General features: G+C 40.1%; 1 protein-coding gene across 2 annotated transcripts in view; it reads left to right on the top strand.

The window, feature by feature from the left end:
• Positions 1-23,931, top strand: part of si:dkey-246g23.2 (solute carrier family 66 member 2) — a 61,314-nt gene extending 37,383 nt beyond the window's left edge. For both annotated transcript variants that reach the window (XM_065956525.1, XM_020639149.3), the window contains exon 5: positions 18,520-23,931. In XM_065956525.1, coding sequence (XP_065812597.1) covers positions 18,520-18,694 — 175 coding nt within the window. In that variant the 3' untranslated portion in view covers positions 18,695-23,931. The remainder of the gene's footprint in view (positions 1-18,519) is intronic.
• The last annotated feature ends 151 nt before the right edge of the window (positions 23,932-24,082 follow it).

Genomic DNA, 24,082 nt, shown 5'->3' with positions numbered 1-24,082 from the left:
CGTGTCTTCTCTTAGTTTACTGTCGGTCCCACAGCTTTCATACCCAGAAACACGCAGAGCAGTTCAGTCAAGCCTGCACACATTTAGCCTCATGCCACACATGCATCCATAAACCTAAGAAATAAACCCTGAACATACCTCAGTGTTGAAGTCTTAAAATAATGTGTCAGTGAACTTAAAGACTCTACATAACAGTTGACTTACTGTTTGAAAGGAAAGATGATTTTTTTCTCTCTTTAATACGCCCCATTTCACAAAAAGTGTCCTCAGGGTGTACATCTGTGCTGGCACGTCCCGTGAGAACTCATTCAACTCTTATTTGATATCATGCCAAAGATTAAAGACGCTATAAACTGCATTAGGAGACGAGTGATGAACAGCATAGAGTCACTTCACTCAGCGGCAAAATCCTGCGTTCACAAGTGCTGTGGTTGGACCAAAAGAGCCGCCACAAAAACACTTTTTTAAAAACATCTTAGTTGCTGAGTTATTTCTGGATACATATTTTTCCGACCTCACCATCGATTGCGGTGGCCTTAATTGCACAAATGACCCTGTTTGATAAAACGGCAAATTCAGCACTTCTGTCTCTGTGTGTGTAACATGTTTCAGATCTTTTGACCCTCGTTATGTACACTTAAGGATCCTCTCATTTGTTCAGTTAAGCTAAGACACATTTTTTTTAAAGATCTGATGATGCAGCACATAATCTGCCCTTCGTTTTATGTTGTCCTATGAAATAGTTACTCAGATGCCGTCCAATCAGATTCCCTTGAAGCCCATTACTGAACAGAGACGGTGAGAGTAAAGATCCACCTCATCAAGGGCTGCTCAGCTGCAGAGAGAGAGAGAGGCATGATGAGCACATTCAATGTACACAACCAGCTTATATAACACTGTGTAATGAGTCTTCTTGGTCACTACTGACAATTTGCAGCTTCAAACTCATACCAATAGTTTAAGGAAACACTATTAAATAACAGTAAGGGACATAGAGGACAAAGAGTGGATCACGTGTGGAAAGACGGAAAGATGTAACAGAAAAGGAAATAGATGAGTTTCAGAGAAGAGAGAAGTCATCTCCTATGAGCTAACAATGTTACAATTTAGGATTAAGCCAAATCATTTTACAATTGTGACATATAAAGGGGGGGGGGGGGGGGGGCAGCAGTCACAGGATAGAAACATCAACACCCCTCTTATTGGCTCGAGCTGAATTCTCCAGAGAATATCCTGCTGCGCTCTCACATCAGATCATTAGGACTGTTGGCGTTCACACATGCAGCTCCTCCTGGAAATATCAGGAGGTTTTCAAGAGTTTGTGAAAGCCCCTATCAGTGAAACTTCACTGACTATAGAAGTGTTTAGAATGATAACAATAAGGCTCATTATCAGTCATCTTATTCAGACTTGATGTGACAGAAGTTCAAAGAACGAGTGCAGTGAAGTGCAGCATCTGTTGGTGTCGTTCTTCAGGTCAAATCCTTTTGATTGTTCTCTCACAGGTTCCCGTTGCGCTGATAATGTAAGATAACCGTCACCAGCATAAAACAGAGCGGAGCTTCTTTGATGTGAAAGCAGCATAAATTACATCGTGAATATTCTCTGTGTTGTACACCTCTCCTGCTTATTTCCATGTTGTCCTATTTGATAAGCGTCGTCTTATTTCAAAACTTTGTCAAGTATTCGAGGCTGTTACTTCAAAGAAAACGTCTTTTGGAGCTATTCATTAAACACACTCTTTATGGAGATACTACATCAAGTGCGTAATTCTCGGGTGGAAGCTGCAGTTGAATGGTTCATTTTTTAAAAATAAGTAACAGTGTGTTTTTTTGTATGGGAGTGATTTCTCAGCGCTCTCAGCTCGGCTGCCCGGGGAGCCTGCCTGTTTTTCTCCTCCCTCTCATTAAACTTTATCTATTTGGCCTCCTCTCCAGTTTTCCTCTCACAGCTCTGCAGATAAAAGCAGCCAACCTTCACAATGTCACTGAGCCACAGTGGAGGGGATTGTTGGAAGTCTGTTTGTTGTATAAGAATATGCAGACCTCTTTTCCTTTCTTTTGACAGTTTGTCTCTCCGTTCCCCTTTTCTCCTTCTTCTTCTTCTTTGTCACTCCCAGTAGGATTTTTTTTGGCCCTTATTGTGTGTGTGACAAGGAACTAATAACATGTTATGAAGTCCAGAAAAAGAGTGCGTTTACTGTGAGTTAGGGTCCTATATCACCTCTATTTGTTTCAAAGTTTCACTCACACCTGGCAGCTTGCAGCTTGTTTCCTGCTATCAGTTCTGGTGTAACACCCTTCAAGCGTTAATGGTGTTCCTACCACCATGACACTTCAGTAGCAGCCTAATGGGGGTTTCACATTCTCTTGAGTCGGCCATTACATGGATGCCATTTCAGACAAGCCTGAACCTTTCCAGTCAGTCCCTGCAGGATGTCATGCAGGCACCGAGATGACCTAGAGTTGTGTGTCTCCTAAGAGAGCCCAGCTGGTGTGAGGACAGTGGAAAACACTTCCCTGTGTTTATAATTTAAAGTGCATGGCTGTTCTCTCCAAGCTGTGATTCTGCTGAACATGAAACTTACTGGACCCCAAACCTGAGCACGCACAGGCAGTAAAAGAAAAACTGAAATGTGGATTAATGAAACCATCTCTCAGCTAAATAATATGACCCAAACACTGACACCGCTTCTTTTTATTTCCACTTTCCCTCAAACACAATAGAAACAGCTCAGGGCCTTCATCTTGGCAAGATGGTGACTGGTGTTTCAGACCTTGACTCGGGTCAGAATTAAACCAGACTGATGTTACATGAGACTTGATTAGGACTCACCCTGTAAAGACTTGAGACTCTACTAAGACTTGATGACATCATTAACAAAGCTCGTCCACACCAGGTCACCTGTCGGGAAAATAAATCGATTGACAAATTGTAAAAACACAAATGTGTCTTTATAAAACATACTGCTGATGAATATTGTAAAAATTAGTGCCTGACCGATAATATCGGCCGATAAAAGCATATCACGTGACTATAAGTATCGGCTATTTTGTTCAAGTGTGAAAATAAAAAAATCTTGTCTTAATTCTCAAACAGCATTCAGGGGATCAACACTATAACTGTGTGTGTATTTCTATTTCAATTCATCTCTAAAGATCGGAGATAGATCTAAAAAAAAAAAGATATCGGCTGATATTTATGTATATCGGTATTGGCTCCAAAAATCCCATGTCGGCCGGGCCCTAGTCAAAATATCAGACACAGAAAGGCAAAGAGAAACTGTAGGAGTTGGGCTGAGGCATGTGTGTGGATAATAGAACAACAAGGTACACTAAGGCCTCATGTATTATCTCTCCCAGTATAACATATACCAGAACTTGCAAATAGGGTAATGAATTTCAGTATTTTTAATACATTTTCAAGAACTGACTTGACTGTGATGCTGATGATGATGATGTCATTTTGGACTTTGAGAAGCTTCGTTTTCACATTTTTAACTTAATTAAAAAAAGGAAAGAAATGTTATTGATTATGACCTACTGTCACAGCTGGAATTGGAAATTATTTGAATTAGTATTTTCGGCTGGCATTTCCTGTTTGAGATTTGTGACGTGTTACTTATTACTGCATTTGATCCTAAACGAGTGTTATTAAGATCTGACTCGGGGAGGTGATGGACTGCAGGGCGGTCCTTTTTCAACTTGAAGGATGGCAGTTTGAATGTAGCTCCTGCAGTCCACATGTCGAATATCCAATTTGGAAAGATAACTCAAATTTGCATTTATCTAATTTAGAGTAAAAAGTATGATTACACTTATTATAAGCCAACTTTACCTGAAAAGTCCAGATTAACAATTTATTTCAAGATATTAACAGTATTAACAAAAAATATCTGCACATTGGGCATTCCATTTTTTTTTAAAGGAGGTCGTTTTAATTTAGATATAAACACCTCATTTAAGACACTCAACAAATACACATTTATTGTCCCATTGGCATGGTTTTAGGCCTTTTTGTTTGCCTGTCATTTCTTTAAATAAGATGTTTGGACTTGTCAGAACTTATACAAATATTCTTGCTAAGATTCCAGTTTGTGTTTCCAAAATTGCTCCTGAAGGCAAACCCATCTGCATGTGAATGCATATGAAAGGGATTAGTTAGTACTGATGGTCTGTTAGTACAGCAGCAGCAGCAGCCTCCTCCATTAGTGGATGGATGAATGTGACGTAGTGTAAAAAAGCCTTGAGTGCTCAGAAGACTAGAAAAGTGCAATAAAAGCACAACTTGTAAAACCACTTACAGTGTTATCATTCAAACTCAGTATAAGATCACAGGGTTTTTCTCTTTGAACTCGTCCACCTCCATCACTGGCATTAGTCCGTGCTTTCTTCTCACTCTGAAGCTGTACACTCAGGGAGCAGCCCTACAGTCTGTGAGATATGTGCAGCAGTGTATGTACACATTTGATACACTGTGTGAGAAAAGTACATATAATGGTGTTGACAATAGTTTAGTTAACGTGCCATCAAAACCATTATATAAGTCAGTGCGTCAGTGTTGTCGGCCCCGAGGCAAAACAAGACAGGAGATTGTGATGTGAGGCGTCAGAGTTACACATATAAGGAAGTTACACATTTAAGATTTTTTTTTTCATTTGAAGTGTTTTGGTTTTAAGGTTTGAATGAATATCATTATATACTGCTGTTACTGGTGGCAAAAACAAGTGCAATACAAATGTGTAATAAAACTGTCATGCATATTAGGAGTGTATTGAGTAACAAATGCATTCAAGTATTTTTTCCTCAGTCTAACACTTATATATTGTTTTAATAAAAATAATTGCACGTCCCTTCAGCTCAAGACAGAACTAAAGCAGTGGTACAAGAAGCCCAAAACACACACTTGCATCATCCATACTCCCTATTTTCTATCCAAACAAACACACTGCAGCGGTGGAAAGCTGCTTTTTTTCCTCTTTGAATATTCCATGAGAAACCTGCTTTTGAGGGGAGAAAACATCCTGACCTCTACATACTGGAGTCTAGGTGTTTCAGAGATAAAAATCAAATAACTTCAAAGTAGCTGAAAAAGCTGTTTCCCCCGGAGAATTAAAGTGAAATACATAAAACCCCTGAAGTGGAGGCAGCCATGTGGATTCTCTTTAGACACTTTATATTCATTGGTTTGTGGCGAGGATAGTTTTAGACTCGACAGCAGAAAAACAATTGAAAGGAAAATATAATAGAAAACAAACTTTTGTTGTTATGTAAATGTATTTGTTAACCACTAAGTATGTCTGTCAACTAGAAAACCACAAAAAAAAGAAATGCTGGCGCTGAGAAAAAAACACTGGGGGGACACGGGGCCTAAGTAACCTGATGTAAACACGGCCCGACAACAACACAGCCAGCAGGATTCCTCTTCTCCACTTCTTACTCATTGTAGACAGTCATAACTCACAGAGACATTTAGGATATACTTGATTTCTGCTACATTGATTTATAAAATGCCGCTCATGCTTCCTCCAAACTTGAACTCATATGTTCCTGTTATTTCTATTTAAATTCAGACACAGATCAAAATGCAGCCTTTTCAAAATAAAAGCAGAACGCATGCCATTTATTATCCTGCAGCCTTGAATGCCTGTGTGTTGAAGTTCTGTGCTGCCATTGACTCTAAACGCAGCTCAAATATATGGAGAGATCTTCAGCTGATAGTCTGTGCCACAGTATTTGACTTACTGCAGATTGTATTTCCCTTTGGCTTATTAATACACCCTTAATAATATTGTGAAGCATTGCAACATATTGATTTTATTTCATGTTTATTTAGGGATGAGTATGGAGAATAACTGATGTCACACACTACAGCATTTGTAGCTTCAGCTAATTTGCAATGCCCGTCCCTAGATGGGCCTTTAAAATAGAAAGAGCTCAACACTGAAGCACAACAATAAAATACAGAACAATACAGGATACAAACTATCATACAATAAAACAAAGTAAATCAGGAAGAACTAGATCATACATGAGTATGAAAAGAACTGTTTCATGAGTTCATAATGACTCCAGTCTGGTTCCAGTTTGAGCTCTGCAGGTAAACCATTCCTAATAAAGATTTACCAAATGGCATCATACAATCTCCATTAGCTGCTCCACATGTTACGGAGCCTGATAATCTAAGTGGAACCACAAGGTCACAGAGTACCCGAGGTCACCTGAGGATTTAAACATTAATGGCTGAGTTTAAGAGAAGCAAACTTAATAAAATTGTCACTCAACATATTTGACTTATTGAATTGCTCTGTTGTAAACCGTCATCAGATGCTTGATGGTTGTAGGTGCTGCTTGTGACCAGGAGGTTACACAATAACTGATACCGTATGTGTCGCAGAGTGCATGAAAGCATTAGCAGCATTAAATGGTGAACAGTCTATAATAAGCCTTAAAGGCATGGTTGGTCATTTTAGAAAACTAGCATGATTTTGAAAGTAGAATTCCCTCAGTGCTCTGTCTACACTCACCCCCTCACCTCTGTGCTCCCTCTAAAGCCACACCCCTCACTTGCATGCTCGAGCACCGTTGCTCCAGAAGCAGACCACAGCTCATCTCTTTCATTTTGTAGAAACTACGTCGTCTCATGTCTCATTCAGCGATCGGTTAATACTAAACTTTATTATAGAAAGAAAAACTGTCTTAAGTTCAAGGTTTTTAAAACACAATGACTAAAACTGCAGCAAGTCTGTGAGCATGGACGGTTTCCTCTTATAATCCTTATTTGACTGTTTTTCTTAATTAGTGTTTTATGTGTACTGAGGTTATAATTTCTGTATTTGTAGTAAGTCAAGCCAGGGACAGGGGCTGCAAATTAGCCACGGCTATAATTATTTTACATATGAAGCAATGCTCGTTGACTGTGTCCCTGTTTAATAAACTGAACAAAATGAGACCAATTTACGTTTTATGATTTTTTACTGGAAATCCAAACTGATTTTTTATTTCAGAAACAACGCTTTGACAAAGCGTTGTTTCAGGAAACATGAGATTACAGATGTAATAAATGAAGTGAAATCGCCGAACAGGCCCACTCTGACTTGTTTACATTCTCCAAAAATATGTCCGAAATATCCTCAGGCAAACTCTGAGTGATACTCCTCCTCCCCCTCACCTCCCCTCTGCCTCATTTGGTGAAGTAGAATCCATCTTTTCCTGGCAGGTTGGGAACTTTTTCGCTGTTTGCCTGTGTGCAATCGATCAACATGCATAATTCATAGTTAGTGGGTTAAGAGCAGCTCGGCTTCTCTCTCTGCTGGGCCCTTTGATTTTCGACTCTCTGCCAGTCCCCCCTCTGGGAGAGCTACAGCCCTGATGCTAAATCACCTCACACACACATACACAGTCATGTGTATGTAGATGCAATAAGTGTGGACACACACATCATGGCAATGCAAACATGAATGGCTGAGCTGCAAAAAAACAGAGGAGGAAGCACTTTGAAGGCTTTAAAAACGAGCCCCTGCTGCTTAAGTGTGTCTCTTTCCAGTAGAGTTGTGTATAAGCATTATCAAGCACTTACAAGGACTGCCTAACCCCCCTCTGGAGACTCTTTAAGTCTCATACAAAGGGTGATCCGCTACTTAAAGCCTGGACTGGATTTAATTTGTGATCAGCTGCCTATTTATCTCCACAAAATGGGTGGAAAATGGGTTGTTAGTCCACTGAGATATTTCAGGTCACACTGTGTTCTCAGCCGTCAGGAATTCAACTTAAAATGGAGACAAATCTATCCACGCAAAGCACAGTCACACAGTCAGCGTGCGTGTTAGTGTTGAAGCAACAAAGCAGTGCACCCTGCCTTAAATTAAGAAAGTGGTCTCTTCAGTCATTTCAGTGTTGCAGAAGTAGTTGCTAGTTAGCTTTGTCGACAACTTCACGATCCCCTTTGTGTTAATGCTGAAGGCTGCAGTCATCAATTTGCATTAATGGATAAATTATAGTCTGTGTCTGCAAGAAACTGTCAGACATCTTTTCCCAGTTGGGTATTCATTCCTCATAATATGCATCCATCCTTCCATCCACCCATGTGTCCACCCTGGGGTCCCTTGAGGTGGTGGACAGAGTGATTGGTGGCAGGGATGGTTGAGGGACATGGAGATGATGAGGCTGCAGATGATGGGAGTCGAAGTCGAGTCAGAGAAGGAGGGTTGTGGGTGAATATGTAGGAGGAGGTAGTGAATGAGGAATGAATACAAAAAGAGAGAGAGACAGTTGCAGGGGTAAATCAGCAGAAGTGAGGGGTTTGGGGAGATGGGGGCAGTGGGCAATTTGCAGATAGAGGTCAAAAAAATGCAAAGTGGACAGAGAAAAGGAAAACAGCATCAAGTAAACATGTATCAATAAATTAACTGGTTACAGAACTAGAGATCATGTTTGCCCTCTGAACCCAATTCTTCCAAGTGTAATATTGCCACACCAGAACGTGACGCTCAGAGGTAGAGTGAGTGTCGATCCTAAGCTCCTGCAGTCCACATGTCAAATGTCCCTAGGCAAGACCCTGAACCCAGTGAAGTGTAAAAGTGCATGAATAGGATGAGTTGATACTAATAGGAACTTCTCTGCCAATAGTGTATGGATGTGTTGGTTAATATAGAATATGTTAGAAGCTTGACTGGAGCAAAAAAATAAGATTTATGGATTTAAAACACTGCTCAGGTCCAAAGAAAGGTAATTTTTTTTAAATGTCGCTTCTGATTATTTAAGCGTCTGATCAATGATGCTGTCTGGAACCTAGAAATGTCAGAGTGTCCCATAAGCTACGACTTTATTGTTCTTATCCCTTTATTATAGAATATCTTTAACTTTTTATTTAACTTGGGGAAGGATTTAAGTATTTATTGTCTATTTGCTGTAATTAACCAGATAAAATATTACATTAGGTATACATCTATTGATAATTTGAGGCCTCTATCTATAGTTGTAAAGGAAAGAAAGGTTTGGCCCAGTGTCCACCTAGCGTCTGTGTTTTACTAAGTGGCAGCGTCTTTTTTAAAATTGTTTTCAAAGAGGAGAGAGCGTTTTGCATCCAGCAAAGCGCTGCGCCTTTTTTGTGCAGCTGCTCCGATCTGTGAACTTATCAGAAAGACGCTGCTGAAGTCACTTGCGCTCTTATCCAAATGTGTGATATTCCCCTTATTTTTACCGTCTCCCAATCAAGTCTTGTACCGACATCCTCTTCGCTCCATGTCTGCTGGGGTAAACACGATACAAAATAGTAAAAAAGCAACAGTGTAATGTCAGTCATACACCGGTCGTTGTCAACAGACTGTTGTCATAGCAACATATTGACATTGCAGCACAAACGCTTCATACAAGTGCTCCTGAGTGCACATCCAGCTAGGTGGATATGGGGCCTTTGAAGGATTGCAGAGCACAGCTCCCCTTTCTGCCGTAATGACAGAAGGCAGTTCGATTTCCAGTTAATTTACCCTAAAAATGAGGAGACTGAAAGATGCACATGAATTGCAGTAAGAGTAACTTAACACTGTGCTGAAAAGCAGTGTCTCACTGCTGACTAAACCATAGACTAAATAAAACATGGATATCGTCTAAGTGATGTCACCCATTGGACCCATTTGAAACCCAACGATGGTGAAAGCCATATTGGAAATGCTCTGACTTTAAGTCACTTAAGTCAAAAGAGGTGGGCCTTTAACCTCGTGACATATAGCTCCAACACGCCTGCCTTTTAGTCAGAACAGCTGTGCCCATCATTATGTAAAATAATGCATAACTCTTCGGCTTGATAAAAGAAAACAGATGAGTTGTGAAATATGCATCCCCCTGCAGTGTGTACCTATGAAGAGAAGAGCAATTCAGACCAAACCTGTATTTTGAACCAGGCTGTAAACATGTTTACTTCTGCTTTAAAACAGGCTTTTTAACTTGGACGTCAAAGGGACTTTCAGGCCTCAAGTGGACACTCAAAGTATTGCAGTTGTTTACACTTCTGCGCTGCCTTCATTCACCACAAGCTTTGAGCAAATTCACTATCACTGAGGGACGAGGTGGGAAATGACCACACCTGAGCCAGTGATGTGTCAGTGAACAGACTCATTCTGAGAACACTGCACCTCTTTACTGCCATGTTTACGAACCATCAGACATTCTGTGTCTCACGTTTTTGAACATTTCCACTTTTCTTGAGATAATACTGACAACCCTATAGTGTAACAACAACTGGTCATGTTAATGTGAATTCCACTGCAAATGTTTGTTCTGTGTTTTCATGTCATGGGCCAAGAGCAGCTCCTTGTGTTTCTAGTTTTCAGAACATTTACAGGAAGAACATTTTCAATTTGGTGATTAACTGATACTGGATTGTATATGCAAATCTTTGACATTATTTAAAAACGAAATATACAACGACTGTAACGCAATATATTCTGGAGTTTTATCAGGATTCTTAATCATCCGTCTGGAAAACAATCGTATTATTCTTATGTAATGGCTTAAATGTTAATTATTTCTACAATGAATGAGGCCTTCAGCGATCGTCTGAAAGAATGTGCATCAGCAGTGTGATGTAAGACCTGGAAGAAGAGGCAGTTTTGCAAAGTGACATTTAAAGATGCATTAGGTAACTTGCAAATATTTGGGACGTGAAATCACTTCACTTGCACTCACCACACACTCTCTCTCTCTCTCTCTCTCTCTCTCTCTCTCTCTCTCTCTCTCTCTCTCTCTCTGTAAATGTCACTCAGACCTGTTTCTTTTGTTAGTGTTGCATTCGTCCACTCCAGCTGCTTAGACGAGCTAATAGCTGGCCTGACAGCACTCGTTCAATACACAGGACAATTACTGCCTGGCCCACATGCAGCACTGCTGTCACAATGTGCAATCAGGCCCCTCTCACTCTCTCCATCCCTCTCCCCTGGCCTGTCACTCTACAACTATCAAGGGGGGGGGGGGGGCTCGATCCTCACCCCGCTCTAGATTCATCGCCCCCACTGCCCGACTGCATTGTCATCCATGTCTCATAATTTTCCTTTTTACCTCCATCCTCCCTCATCCATCTTCAGAGCCTGTCTTTCCCTTTTCATCCTGAAGTGCACAGTTCACCATTTCACCCTTTCCTCTCTCACCTCTGCCACTCAGCTCAGATGAGGGTGTCAGGTTAGTAGTAATCAATAAGAGAGTGTACTGCGTCAACCAGAGTGCATGTGTGTGCGTCAGTGTGTTTGTGTGCGTGCGTGTGTGTGTGCGTGTGTGTTTTGAAGAAAACGAGATTCAAACATTTTCATGGTTGGCATTTTTTTTTTTTTTTTTTTTTGCATTTGTATTTGTTTTTCCGGTATGCAAATTAAAACAAATGGGCACACATGCTGGCTTGTGTGTGTGTGTGTGTGTGTGTGTGTGTGTGTGTGTGTGTGTCTTTGTGTTCATGTGTGTGAGTGATGTAGTCAGTCAGTCAATATTCTCAATCGATATCGTAATAACTCCTTCTCCCTCTGGACGCTCAGAGCCTCGCTCAGGCTCAAGTTCAATTGTTTGTTCATCGTGTCTTTCATCACCTGTCAGCTGAGCCACATGTCACACAATCAGAGTTATCTCATCCAGATGGAGCTAGCATGACACAGTGTGTGTGTGTGTGTGTGTGTGTGTGTGTGTGTGTGTGTTCCTGCCAGAGATGAATGACCTCAAACTGCTTTTTTGTCTCCGTTTTGCAGCGCTGCAGAACAGAGGCCGCTTTTCTACAGATGACCCGCCCTCCTTAATTACATTGTTAATGACTCATCCTCGTTAATGATGTTTGCTGTCTCTAGAGCAAAGAAATCAGCCAAAGGGGAGAGCAGAGAATTTAGGAGGGTGAGGGAGGAAGGGCGAAGGAGAGGAGAGAAGGTCAGGCAGAGGAAGGGAGGGAACGAGATAAAAAAAAGGAGGCTCAGAGGAGAAGAATAAATGAAGGTTGAAAGAGGAGACAAGGTTAATTAATAATAAGTAAAGCGTGATTTAAAGTTATACTTCATGTAGAAAAAAAAAAATTACCCTCTAAACTGAATCATCCAATGGCTGCATCCGCATTGAACAACTTTCTTTTATTCTAGTTTTTCCTTTCTTGTTTCATCCTTATTCACAGACAAACAATAGATCTTTTATTTCAATGAATGAACACGACTGAGATTGGATCTGAACAAAGCTCTTACATTTTGCATTCTTACAAATTGGGTTTCAGTGTCATTAAAATATTTGACTCACTTTGACTTCTACATGAAACATTTTACATTTATTTCTGGATTTATTTTGTTATTTTGATCAAAAAGTTACCCAGGCTTACGTTGTGGAAATGACTTTATTCCATTTCTCTGTCATGTAGCCTCATGTTTATTAATAATGAGGAAATTAAAATGCTTCTAGCAGCTTGACGCTCATTAATAATAACAGTGGTGGGGCGCCGCTGGCCGAGTAGTTAGTTTGTGCGCCCTATGAAAACCATGTGGCTTCTTCCCCCGCTCTCTCTCTTTCTCCCTGATTTCTGACTCTATCTACTCCTTTAAAGGCGCAACATTTTTATGTACCACAGCAACAAAAACACAAGTCAGATCCACCCAGTATTGGGAAATTTCTTGTTTTTAGTTTTCAAAAAACTGCAGCAAACTCCTGAACACTTTTCTAAACGTAGAAATACACTGCCAACCTTTTGGTTCCAAAATGTTGCCAATGTATGCGTGCACTTTAGACCGCTTCACCTCCTCTGCTTGCTGTCTGTTTGTAAGAGACATAAAAGTAACTTTTGCATCTTGAGTGGCTCAGTTGGTAGAGTCGGTCGTCTCTCAATCAGAAGGTTGGGGGTCCGATTCCCAGCTCCTGCAGCAACATGTCCGCTGTGTCCTTGGGCAAGGCACTTAAACCCAAACTTCTCCCGCTCCATTTGCCTTTTATCATCATGAGACGCCATATGGACTTGAGTTAGCCGACCTATGAATTTGAATGGACCACTGCTGCTCTTGCTTTTGCTCGCTGCAGCTTTTTGTGTTAAGATAAGACTAAAGACTGAAGTTTTTTAAAGGTCCAATACTTATCGATACTATGAATCTTTAAAAAAAAAACGGAGTTTGAAACTGTTGTTTCAAACATGTGCTATCAAACAGTATTGAGGATTTTGAAAACCTGTGAGTTGTTTTGTTTTTAAGCAGCTAACTTACTGTTCTGTACAATATAACTTTATTAGCATACTTCAGGTTCAGAATACGAGCTGATAAATGTCTCTAAGTTTATTCTCTTTACAGAGAAGAGAGGTGCAGAGCAAAGGCAGCGACAGAGACAATAAAAGTGAAGCCGACAGTTGTGTGGGACAGTGGAGACAAGAAGAAAGTGGAAAAGATGAGGAGAGAGATGAAAGAAGAACTGTGAAGTTCAACAAAGGGATTTCTCTGAGGAGAAAAAACTCCAGTGAAACAAAAAGTGAACATTTCCTCTGAGGAATATTGGAAACTTAGAGAGAGGAGAAAAAACCATGACAATTTTAAATTCCTGAGTGCTATTGTTTTAGGAGCAGTTCAATCAAACCCTGGAGTGTTTACCCTCAAAGATGAAATGATTCAAGAGAAGAACACATCAGTGAGACTCGGATGTGTTTGTAACAAGCGGTCAGCCTTTATGGGAGAGGGGGAATAGATCCCTGAAACAGCCTGAGGGGCTTACATGTCAGCTGGGAAGATTGCTTTGACCAAAGACGGAGAAAAAGGATTTTTTACAACAATGGGATCGAAAAAACTAAAAAATCTAAAAAATCTACTTACTAAAATCTAACTTCGCTGTGGGCCACTCCGTCACTCTGGCTTCTCTCCATTAGTGCACGTCCATAGGATCCTGTTTCTGCATGTGTGTGTATATTTCAGCCTATGTGTGTGTTCATGACTAACAGAGTGTAAAAACTGAAATTTCCCCTTGCGGGGATCAATAAAAGTAAATCTTAATCTTAATCTTAATCTTAATCTATTTTTACTGAACAAAGGCCACTGAAGGCACAAGGGAACATTTCAGTATCGGTTAAAAAAAACCAAGTGAAACATCAGAACACAAAGAGAAGAAACACAAAACAGTGAAATTTATTTTGTGATGTCATCATGGACTTGGTAAATAGACATGAGCTTGTATATTTCTTTTCTATTCTTCTGACTACTCAAAGCGCTTTCACACCGCAGGTCACACCTACACATTCACACACTGATGGTAGAGGCTGTTATGTAAGGCCCCGTGTCCACCTAACGTTTTTTTCTCTGTTGCAAGTCTAGCTTCAGGTAATTTAAATTCAAGTCAGACAAATCAGAAAATACTGATCATCTATATGATTCAGAATATTACTTCTTCCAAAGTTAAAAAATTGCTTTAAGCTTCCCATGAAAGGTCTGTCAGAAGGCTAATTCTGCATTTCTGTGTCTTCATACAAATCTGATTGATGGATGAGACTTTTAGCAGTCTATGGATCAGTGTTTACTGCCAATAGTGCCAAAAATGAGCTTGTTCAGTTAATAATATTTACGTTATGTCATAACTTCAATTGGACTTCTAATGCATGTAGTTGATGAGGAGTTCATCATAAAAGGGGATAATCAAAGGTCTTATTCGCTAATCAGCAACTCACAGAGTTCATGAGTGTGGTGCATGCACATAAAGTTCTGAGAAGGAGTTAATGGTACAAAGTGCTGGATGAGTCATTGATGTATTTGTTTTCATTGTCAATCTCTGTCAATCTCATTAACAATGCAAACAAGAAAACTTTGTTTGGTCGGATGCCTTCATATCAGTGAGGATTACAAACACCAAACATACAAACCTTCATTACACCTGTGGTACACATTGCAGATCAGCTATAACAACGGCACAAAAAAGAATATATATATCAACTGGTAGAGTCGGTCGTTTCTCAAACGAAAGGTCAGGAGTTCAATCCCCAGCTCCTGCAGCAACATGTCCGATGTGTCCTTGGTCCCGCTGCTTCGTCAGCGGCGTATGAATGGGATTTCGTTACTTCTGATGCTCTCACTACATAGAAACCTCTACCATCAGGGTGTGAATGTATATGTGTGACATGTGTGGCTGTGTAAAAGTGCTGTGAGTAATCAGAAGACTAGAAAAGCGCTTTACAAGCTCAAGTCCATTTACCATTTAATTATCCCACCCTAAACTGGCAATGTATATGTTTTTGTTTTTATCTCCCCTGAAAAGTGTTGGATCCATGGGGGGACGTTTCTTTGACAGTAAATCATCTATGATTTAATTTAGACTTGTCTTGAAGAAATTGTATCCTCAGCAGTCATGATGATCCCACTTTGGGTCAGTTCATCATTGGAGTAATGGACGCATCAGTGTCGATATGATTGTTTGTGAAAGTGTCCAGATGTGCCGCTCCACTGTCCCATGCATTGAAACAGCTGTGAGAACAACTTTGATCATTAGTATCTCTTAGCTCTCCTGCACAGTCTGCTGTTAGTCTGGGTTATTTATCACGTTTGCATACACTCCTGCAGTGTGTACATTTAGTGAATTCCCACTTATATTTAATAAAAACATCCTCTTTTCACCACCAGGATGGGGTTGCTTGCCAAAAGTGTTTTGGTTCCTCATCAGGTCCTGCAGGGAGCCCAGAGGAGAGTTGTGATTTTGACATGACTCTGCAAGGAGAGCTCAAGGATGGTGTAGGACAGCTGTCCCCCATGGTCATTACTGCTGAACCTCAAACACACTCATCACCTCTCTCTGTCTCGCAGAGGTCTCCTCCCCATTCACAGAGGTCCTCTCCTTCTCTCTGGTGGGTTCGTTGTCTTTTCCCTCTCCCTCACTGCATTCAGAATAAATGCTGTCCTCTGCAGTCTCCCTCATGTCCTTCCCTACTCACCCCTCTGACCCCCACAGCATGTCTCATTGATGACTGATGGTCCTTGCTGCTTCCCTCAGTCAGCCCTAATAAAAGTCATAAACTCATGTTCCATACATACCTATGGGACTTCACTGTCCAGAGAACAAGAATAGAGGAGGGGGCAGAGTGGGTGGAGGGCACAGACTGTGAAGGGGAAAAGTCGACATTTTAAAACATAGCAGTAATTGAGTTTAAAAAGAAACACAACAAAATTAAAGAAGGTGTCAAGAAAGGTGTAGAAACAATCCAAACCCTGCTGAATGATGAGGATGAGTGAGCAGAGATTCATGATGAAGAGTGACGGTGCTCCATCTCCTGCTTCTTGTAAACTTTCAGAGAGCTCCTCCAGGGTTTTTGTGTTGGCGTCGGGCCCCCGGCATGGCAGCTGACTCGTGTCTCCTTCAAGGTCTTTCTATTTCTCTTCGACAGGCAATCTCTGTGCGTCTTCCTCTTCCCTTCACCTCCTCTAACGGTGTGATCAATGGGTAGTTTACTTCACCCTGTTCATTGATCTTTTGACTGCCTTCCCGCTGCTTCTCATACAGCAGGAACTAAATCAAGAACAAAACATTTTGAAAAATGTGTTAAGGGTTGGCAGGTGATATCTGGAGGGGAGCAGACAGCTGTTGTTTTACTCTTACTCTCTCTCTCTGTGGATGTTTTGGAGAATTTTGAAAACAGGTTAATTTCCCTGAGTTTTAAAAGGGAGACAAAATAAAGACATATGTTTTAACATAAAGAAATAAGCTATTGTGCATGTTACTAGGAGTTAAATGAAATAACTAATACACCACTCTCATGTCTGAACAATCAGGGCCTGACTGCCAAAAGATTTAGCAACTTTTTTACCCGGTCAATCTGTGCAAATGAAACAAAAAGAAACCATATAATTAGTGTTGTAGTACTTGAAATTGGACTTCGAGACTGGTCTCAAGATCACTTTTTGAAGGTCTCGTCTCGGGATCGAAAGCATTTTTACCCGGTCTTGTCTCTCAGACTGGACGGACTCCGGCTTTAAAATCAAGACCACCACTGAAAAGCTTTTTTCCACGTCATCACTGTGATCAGAAGGAAATCATCCATTACTAAAAGAACAAATAACTTTAATTCATTCATAATTTGATTTTTATACGGCCACAACCTTCCACGGTCTAAGTGAGTGACGGATGATGATTTTTCAGTGATATTTTTGGTCTTGGTCTTGTCTCAGTCTCAGAGCACTCTGGTCTCAGGTATGTCTTGGTCTCAGTTAGTGTGGTCTCAACTACAACACTACGTCTATTTCACACATGCAGGGGTTAAATTCACCCATGACTGCACTGAAGAGCAAACAGCATCTCTAAACATCGGTGGTGGTTAAAGGAATTTAAATGATCCATTTTACAGTCATTTGAGTTAAATTGTCCCCTTTCTATGTAAAAAAAGTATTTAATTCACAAACACCGGCGGTAACAGCCACCCCGATGAGAGTGAAGCAGAAACAGTCTGTTGAGAGCAGGTGGTGACTGTGCCGCAGTATTTTAAGAGAAGTCAACAGTTCAACCTCTGTATGACTTAAAATGAAATGTTCTGTATGTGAAGACTGTAAATATTACTTTATCATCACTATTAGGGGTTCAATCTGTCCAGCTGTTAGCAGCTCAACACTTCATCCACAAGTGTGGCGACGGAGTGCAGCGCAGCAGGATGCACGTTTATTTCTCTTCTTCAAGTTGTCCTTGCTTACTCGATCAGAGAGGAAGCTTTGTTTTAAATGTTATAACTCATGTTGTACTTTTCTAATATGGCAACAAAATTGACCCTAAAAAGGTTTTACCTTCCTCTCTGAGCTCCTCATCTTTATGTGGAATAAACAGCTCGGTCAGCATGAGAGCGCAGCTCCATGCAAAATCAAGTTGCAGACTGCTTTTCCCACATAAAGACCATAACAAGAAAAAACTGCACAGAGTAGGACACCTTTTGGTTCATGTTTGCACCTTTCAATCATTTAAATCAGGTTACTCTGTTACTTCATGATCTTTATTGGGTGACTTGCAGCTTCTACCTGCAAGTAAACAGCATTGGCCTTTAATTACAAACCTGTGGAATTCAAACGTAGGTGTTATTTTTGCTATTTTGAATTTCTTTGAAAAAGACAAGATATCAAATGTTAAATTGAACATTGGAGGTTAGGCCTGGGAATCTTCAGGTGACTCACAATTTGATTTTGATACTTTGGGTCACGATTCAATTCAAAATCCATTTTCGATTCAAAATTATTCTGGATTCATGATTCAAAATCTATTTTTGAATTAGTCCATACTTCAGGATCTGCTCCAGTCGTCAGTGAGATTGACTGAATTTCTTGATGCTACATTTGGCTTTCTGCTGAGTTAGAGCTTTGAAAAAAATCATGTTTTGGAAGTTATGAATTTATTTAAAATCTCAGAAGATAAGAATCGTGATTTTTACATAAATTGTTTTTTTATTGGAGGTGCTGTTACTGTCATTGGATAGAGCCATGACCTGCTGCTGTTTTTTAAACTTTTCCTTTACTGGACATCTCCTTAATCCCTCCCCTATCCCCTGTGTCTCCTTCTTTGTCTCTTTGCTCCGCAGTGTAAAGATGGTGCTGCTGTGGACAGCCGGCGACGTCTTCAAGACCACCTACTTTGTGATGAATGAGAGCCCGGCTCAGTTCGCTGTTTGTGGCTCAGTTCAGATCCTTATCGACGTGGCCATCCTGCTGCAGGTCCTCTTCTACAGCCAAGACACACGGACCAAGCTGGGATGAACAAGGATGTTGCTATCTGCAAAAGAAAAAAAACAACACAAGGCTCCTAGGTTCATTTCATTTGGTGTAGTATCAAGGCTTAAAAAAAAGAGCTGCAAAGATGATAGAATTATCCTAGGACACGTTAAGCTACCAAATTATGGAGAAAGCCAAAAGCAGTGTAGATTTGTTAGGTGTTCCGCCTTGATTTAAAATATTCGGTCTTAAAGGTTCATTCAGTTTAAAAATCTACCTTCAAGTCCAATGAGGCAAACCGCCTGAGCTTTGAACAAATTATCCACAGCAGCATTAACAATAAGAGCACTTAAAAACAAAAGATTAAGATTTTTTAAGCGAGATAAGGATGTGTTTTTTTTTATATTTGATACTATTTATTTGTTTCCTGTTGAACACAACTTGTATGCTGGACTCCAAGAGGACATGTGGAAACATGACTCACTCCTGCAGCTCACTAGCAGCAGATCTGTCATGGCAGCTGTTACAACCAGTCCTGCACTGGTAGCCCTGCACTGGAATCTCCTGCCTGACTTATGAGCCTCCCACTTCACACTCCACACCTAACATAAGACCGGCCTCATGATGCAGAGAGAAAGAGTGTGTGTGTGTGTGTGTGTGTGTGTGTGTGTGTGTGTGTGTGTGTGTGTGTGTGTGTGTGTGTGTGTGTGTGTGTGTGTGTGTGTGTGTGTGTGTGTGTGTGTGTGTGTGTGTGTGTGTGTGTGTGTGTGTGTGTGTGTCATGCATGCTGGTGTTTCTCCACAGCATATATTGATTTTTGCCATTGGCATCCAGTGCAAGCCGAGGCTACAGAAGGTATGCAAAGTAAGAGGAACTATATAGGACATCAGTCTGTTGTATTTGTGCTTCAGGGTGTGATTGAAGTGCAGGTCCATACATTAATGAAACAGTAAACAATGCTGCAATGCTCTGCGCCTGCCTATGTCACAGACTCTTTAGTCGACACTAAGAAATACGTCTGATTGCAGGTCAAATACTAAAGAATTAGTTACTATTTGATATTTGTGCTATTATCATATCCATCACGTGAGTTATCGCCTCATCATGTTTTTAATATGAAAAGAAAGTAACACAGAAAAATAATCATCAATCAGTAACCTTGAAATCCACGTGTCCTGCAGAAACATTGCAAATAATCAACCTTGATCTTTTATTCAACATAGGAAGAAATACTTTGACAATATTTTATAGCTATGTTTAATAATGTATGAATTAAATGACCCTTTTTCCAATATTTCACACTCAGTGTGGAGAGTTCAGAAAGAAACTTTCAGCGACTGGATGATGATTATTCACATGCTGAGGGGGGCTTCAGCTTATGTTCCAGGAGTAAGACATTTCCCAGTGTTATTTTCTCACCCCTTAAAAGTAATGATACAAAATATTGAGCTTGTTTTGTGAAACTCAAATCAAAACTTTTTACCTAACTCGTTCCACATGCAGAGCGTCATGTACCCAGGATGACCAAAGATTATACATTTTAAATAAGAATAATAATTACAGACAAAGCTGTTTTAACTTTTGGATAAATTATTACCCTAAGGCCCCGTGTCCACCCAGCGTTTTTCCTGGTAGAAAAGCGCTGGCTGTGCGCTCAGGAGAGCTTGCATGGAGCGTTGGTGCGCTGAGAAGAAACACGCTGCACGCTCGTCCTGTTTCTATGACAACAATCTGTTGACAACGACCGCTGTATGACCGACGCAGCTCTGTTGCTCTTTACTGCATGTTTTATAGTTAAGATCGTTTTTATCCTGATCAGACACGGAGCAAACAGGATGTGGGTATAAGACAAGATCTGTTGGCGACAAAAATACGGGCAATATCTTATATTTGGAAAAGAGTGCAGGTTGAAAGATTTTCTGTATTTCTCCAGTCACAGCCTGCTGCTGCAAACGCTGTCTCCTCATTCAGAAAAAAAAACGGCAGGTAGACACGGGGAACTAACGATGCATTTTATGTTACTTTAAAGTCAATCAAGGGAAGGCTTAAATAGGACGTTTTATAACCCCTCTTTTTGTCAACAACAAAAGCTATACAGCAACTTTGAGTCCATCTCTTAGCTCCAAATAATTTGTCTTCAGTCCCTTACATTGAAATTCCTTTTCTTGTGATGTGCATGAGGCGATCTGAAGAAGTAAACAGACTTTAAAGCCTCACCAGAAATATCCTTGTAATAAAACATCATTACATCATTTCAGCCATCCAAAATGCTAACTTTTTTTTACCAAATATTTTAATCAAAAGTTAAATAAGTTATTTATAATGAATCACTAATTCAACGACATATTCTTAGGGGAAGTGTTTTTTAAGCGCTTTCTTGATGGTTTCCTCTTAAAGCACTGCATGAAACAAATCAGTGCCAGCAGCTGATTAGTAGTCAGAGCAGGTTCCTATAACTCCCCCCCAGGCTTGTGTTAATTAAGAAATAAATCTATTGCACCTGCTTATAAAGTCCACCAGCCAGCGTTTTAACTTAGCAGCCAGTTAGTGTCCGTCTGTTCCTCTAAAGCCTTGTGTTTGCAGATTCTCCTTCACTGAACAACTTTGGAGAATTGCACACTGCGGGGGTTTTTGGTTTGCATCAGTCAGACTACCTCTTGTTGAAGCTGCCAGTATGCCTCAGTATACCTCATCTATATAACATGCTTTCAGTTGTATAAGTGGTGTAATTCTCAGGAACAGCATGCTGTGATCCGACAACTTACGAGATCCCTTAGACTTAAACATGGCCAGAGTTTCCTCATATTAACGTCAGGTTTTAACGTTTGATTATTGATCTTTGTTCTGAAGCATAAGTTTGACATACAATCTGATACTACTCTCATGTCTGTACAGTAAATATGTAACTACAACTAACTGTGGATTAGCTTAGCCTAACATAGAGCTGCAAAAGATGACAAATTCAGCTTAAGCCAACTTTATTTTTGATGAATAAAGGCTGAAATTGGCAATGTAAAAAGCAACTCATAAGCCTGTAGGTGCAACTAGCTTTTAAAGTGAATGAGAACTGAGACACTGATTGATTTAAATAATGTGGCACCCAATACACCTAATCAAGCGACTGTATCCATCCTGTTTGTGCCCTGCACCTCACCAAGCGCCCGGATTGTGCACTGTCTAACTCGCTAAATGTAGTTAGACACGCCCCCTACACACTTGGCCGTGCACTTCAAACCATGAGCTTTAGATTGTTTAAACACACAAAGTAAATAAGGACGTGTCCAGGCTACTTGGACACGTCGTCGCGCACCAAAACTCTTTGCACCTGGTGTACCATAGGGCCTAAAAACTCTTGGAGGTTTCTGATTCAGGTGTTGAAATATCTTCACAAATTATCCCTGTTCAGTTTTCAGTCTTCACCTTGTCTTCATTTGGACTTATCAATCCAGACCTCACATGTTAAACTTAGTAAGAGGCGCTTTCAATCGTAAGGCTGCTTGCTGTAGCTTCATATTTGCCGTACAGATAAAAAGATTGAGTTTCAATCGATCTATCCTCACATCGTGCAAGAGAACTTGCACGATACTATGGGTTTGATTGATTTAATTACACCAAAAGAGGACTAAGCTGCCAATAAAAACAATAGTTACAGCTTAAATGTTTCTGTTGAAGCACGAAGCAGCCATTTTTGATTTTAACTCGGGCTACTGAAGGTTCTCTGAGTGTCCAAGTCGGAATTCATACTTTTGGGGGGCGTTCTTGATGACGTATCAAACCCCCATTGGAATTTCCCACTTCTGAGATCAAATAGAAAACACATTAATCTCTGTGAAGAAGAACTCATTTGTATTTTTTTATGTGTATCAGTTTGAATACAGGACAGATGAAATATATAATCTATATGTTTATGTATGAATACGTATCTCAAAGGAAGTGTTGGAGTATACACATGGGATGTGTTTGATGAATGAACTGTGCCAAATAACCATGAGTATATCAGTCTATGTATCCAAAATGACTGTTCTGCAGGAGCTGCTGTAATAAGTGTTGGAGTGACATTTATAAAGGGGCTCAGGTTACTGATAGACTTTAGTGACATTCACTTTTGTGGTTTCTGTGACCTTCCATTGTGTGTTTCCCTCTGTGTGGGTATGCATTGGTTCTTCAGTTCATCTTATCCAACATTATATCTGTAAGCAATATTGTGAGCAGCATGTCTCTTATCTCCTGTTCCCTGCAGCATACCACCGTTGTGTTGCGTTTGCATTATTTCTGTATTCTATATGCTCTTATCACCAGATGTGTATCTTTATTTTTTCTCTCTCAGCAGAAGCTCAGGGTGGAACCTCGCTGGATTTAGCTTAACATTTTGGGCTTTGTATAGCCTTTTTTTATTCAAGGGCGTTTGGACAGATTAGCACACACACACTGAGTGGTTGTGATAATCCTTCAGCCTCGTTCACATTCTGGTTACTTTGCTTTTTGCCCAACCCGTAACACATTCATATAAGGAAAGGGGACTTTGTAGTCCTAGAGAGGGAGTGCTCTGATTGTTACTTCTACCACATACAGGATGAATCTGTATTTCATCGATTACCAAATTTTATAATTATTAGTTTGTTTTTATAATTATCATCTGTTGATTTAGGAGATGTATGTAAATGATCTGTGAAACCAAACGTAAATGCTGCCTTTAAAGTATCTTAAAGCTCTTGTGAGGAGTTTTTAACTGGCTACCAAACAGACTGAAATGAATACTGATACCTTTTTATGACCAACAAAAACAAACAAAATAATTGGCAGAAAGACTGATGATTTCTATTGGCTGTTGTAAATGTTTGATGATGATTCTACCAGGCGATAGGTGTCGGACAAAGTGATCCTTTTTGTACGTCTTCCCCTGAAAAAAATATTGATGATAAATTTGCCTTTATGAATTAAGCACAGGTGGAGATTTCTCATTTTAAAAAAACACTACTCACTCAAGTTCAGGACAAGACATACGACATATGACTTTGTCCAGATGGGGCGCCAAAAGCCATACAATCTGAGAGTTCCTCACAGGAGCTTTAAATTTAACCAGAACAAAGACAAATGCACATTGAAATGAGATGTGACATCATGATTATTACCGTATTATGTACAAGTCTGTGATTCCACTGAAATGTAAAAACAAACTCCCAAATGTTACACTTTAAGTGGTTTTTACTATCTGATGACAGCTGTATGTATGTGAAATATTTATCATGTTATTGTCTCACATATAAACTATTTATATTTCAGCATGTGCTCCAGTGTTGTTACTGTCTTCAGGCAAAAGAAAACGTTTGACTTTAAAGTTACAAATTTCTGGTTTAGACAACATTTCCCAAGAATCAGTTCCCTTATTTCCCAACAATTCCTACTTTGCAGTACAAAAAAAATGAAACAGGC

This window comes from Labrus bergylta, chromosome 7 (assembly GCF_963930695.1).
Source record: "Labrus bergylta chromosome 7, fLabBer1.1, whole genome shotgun sequence".
In the NCBI taxonomy this organism is placed as follows: Eukaryota; Metazoa; Chordata; class Actinopteri; order Labriformes; family Labridae; genus Labrus; species Labrus bergylta.
Note: the sequence above shows the minus strand (reverse complement) of the source record. Positions and strands in the feature narration are given on the sequence as shown.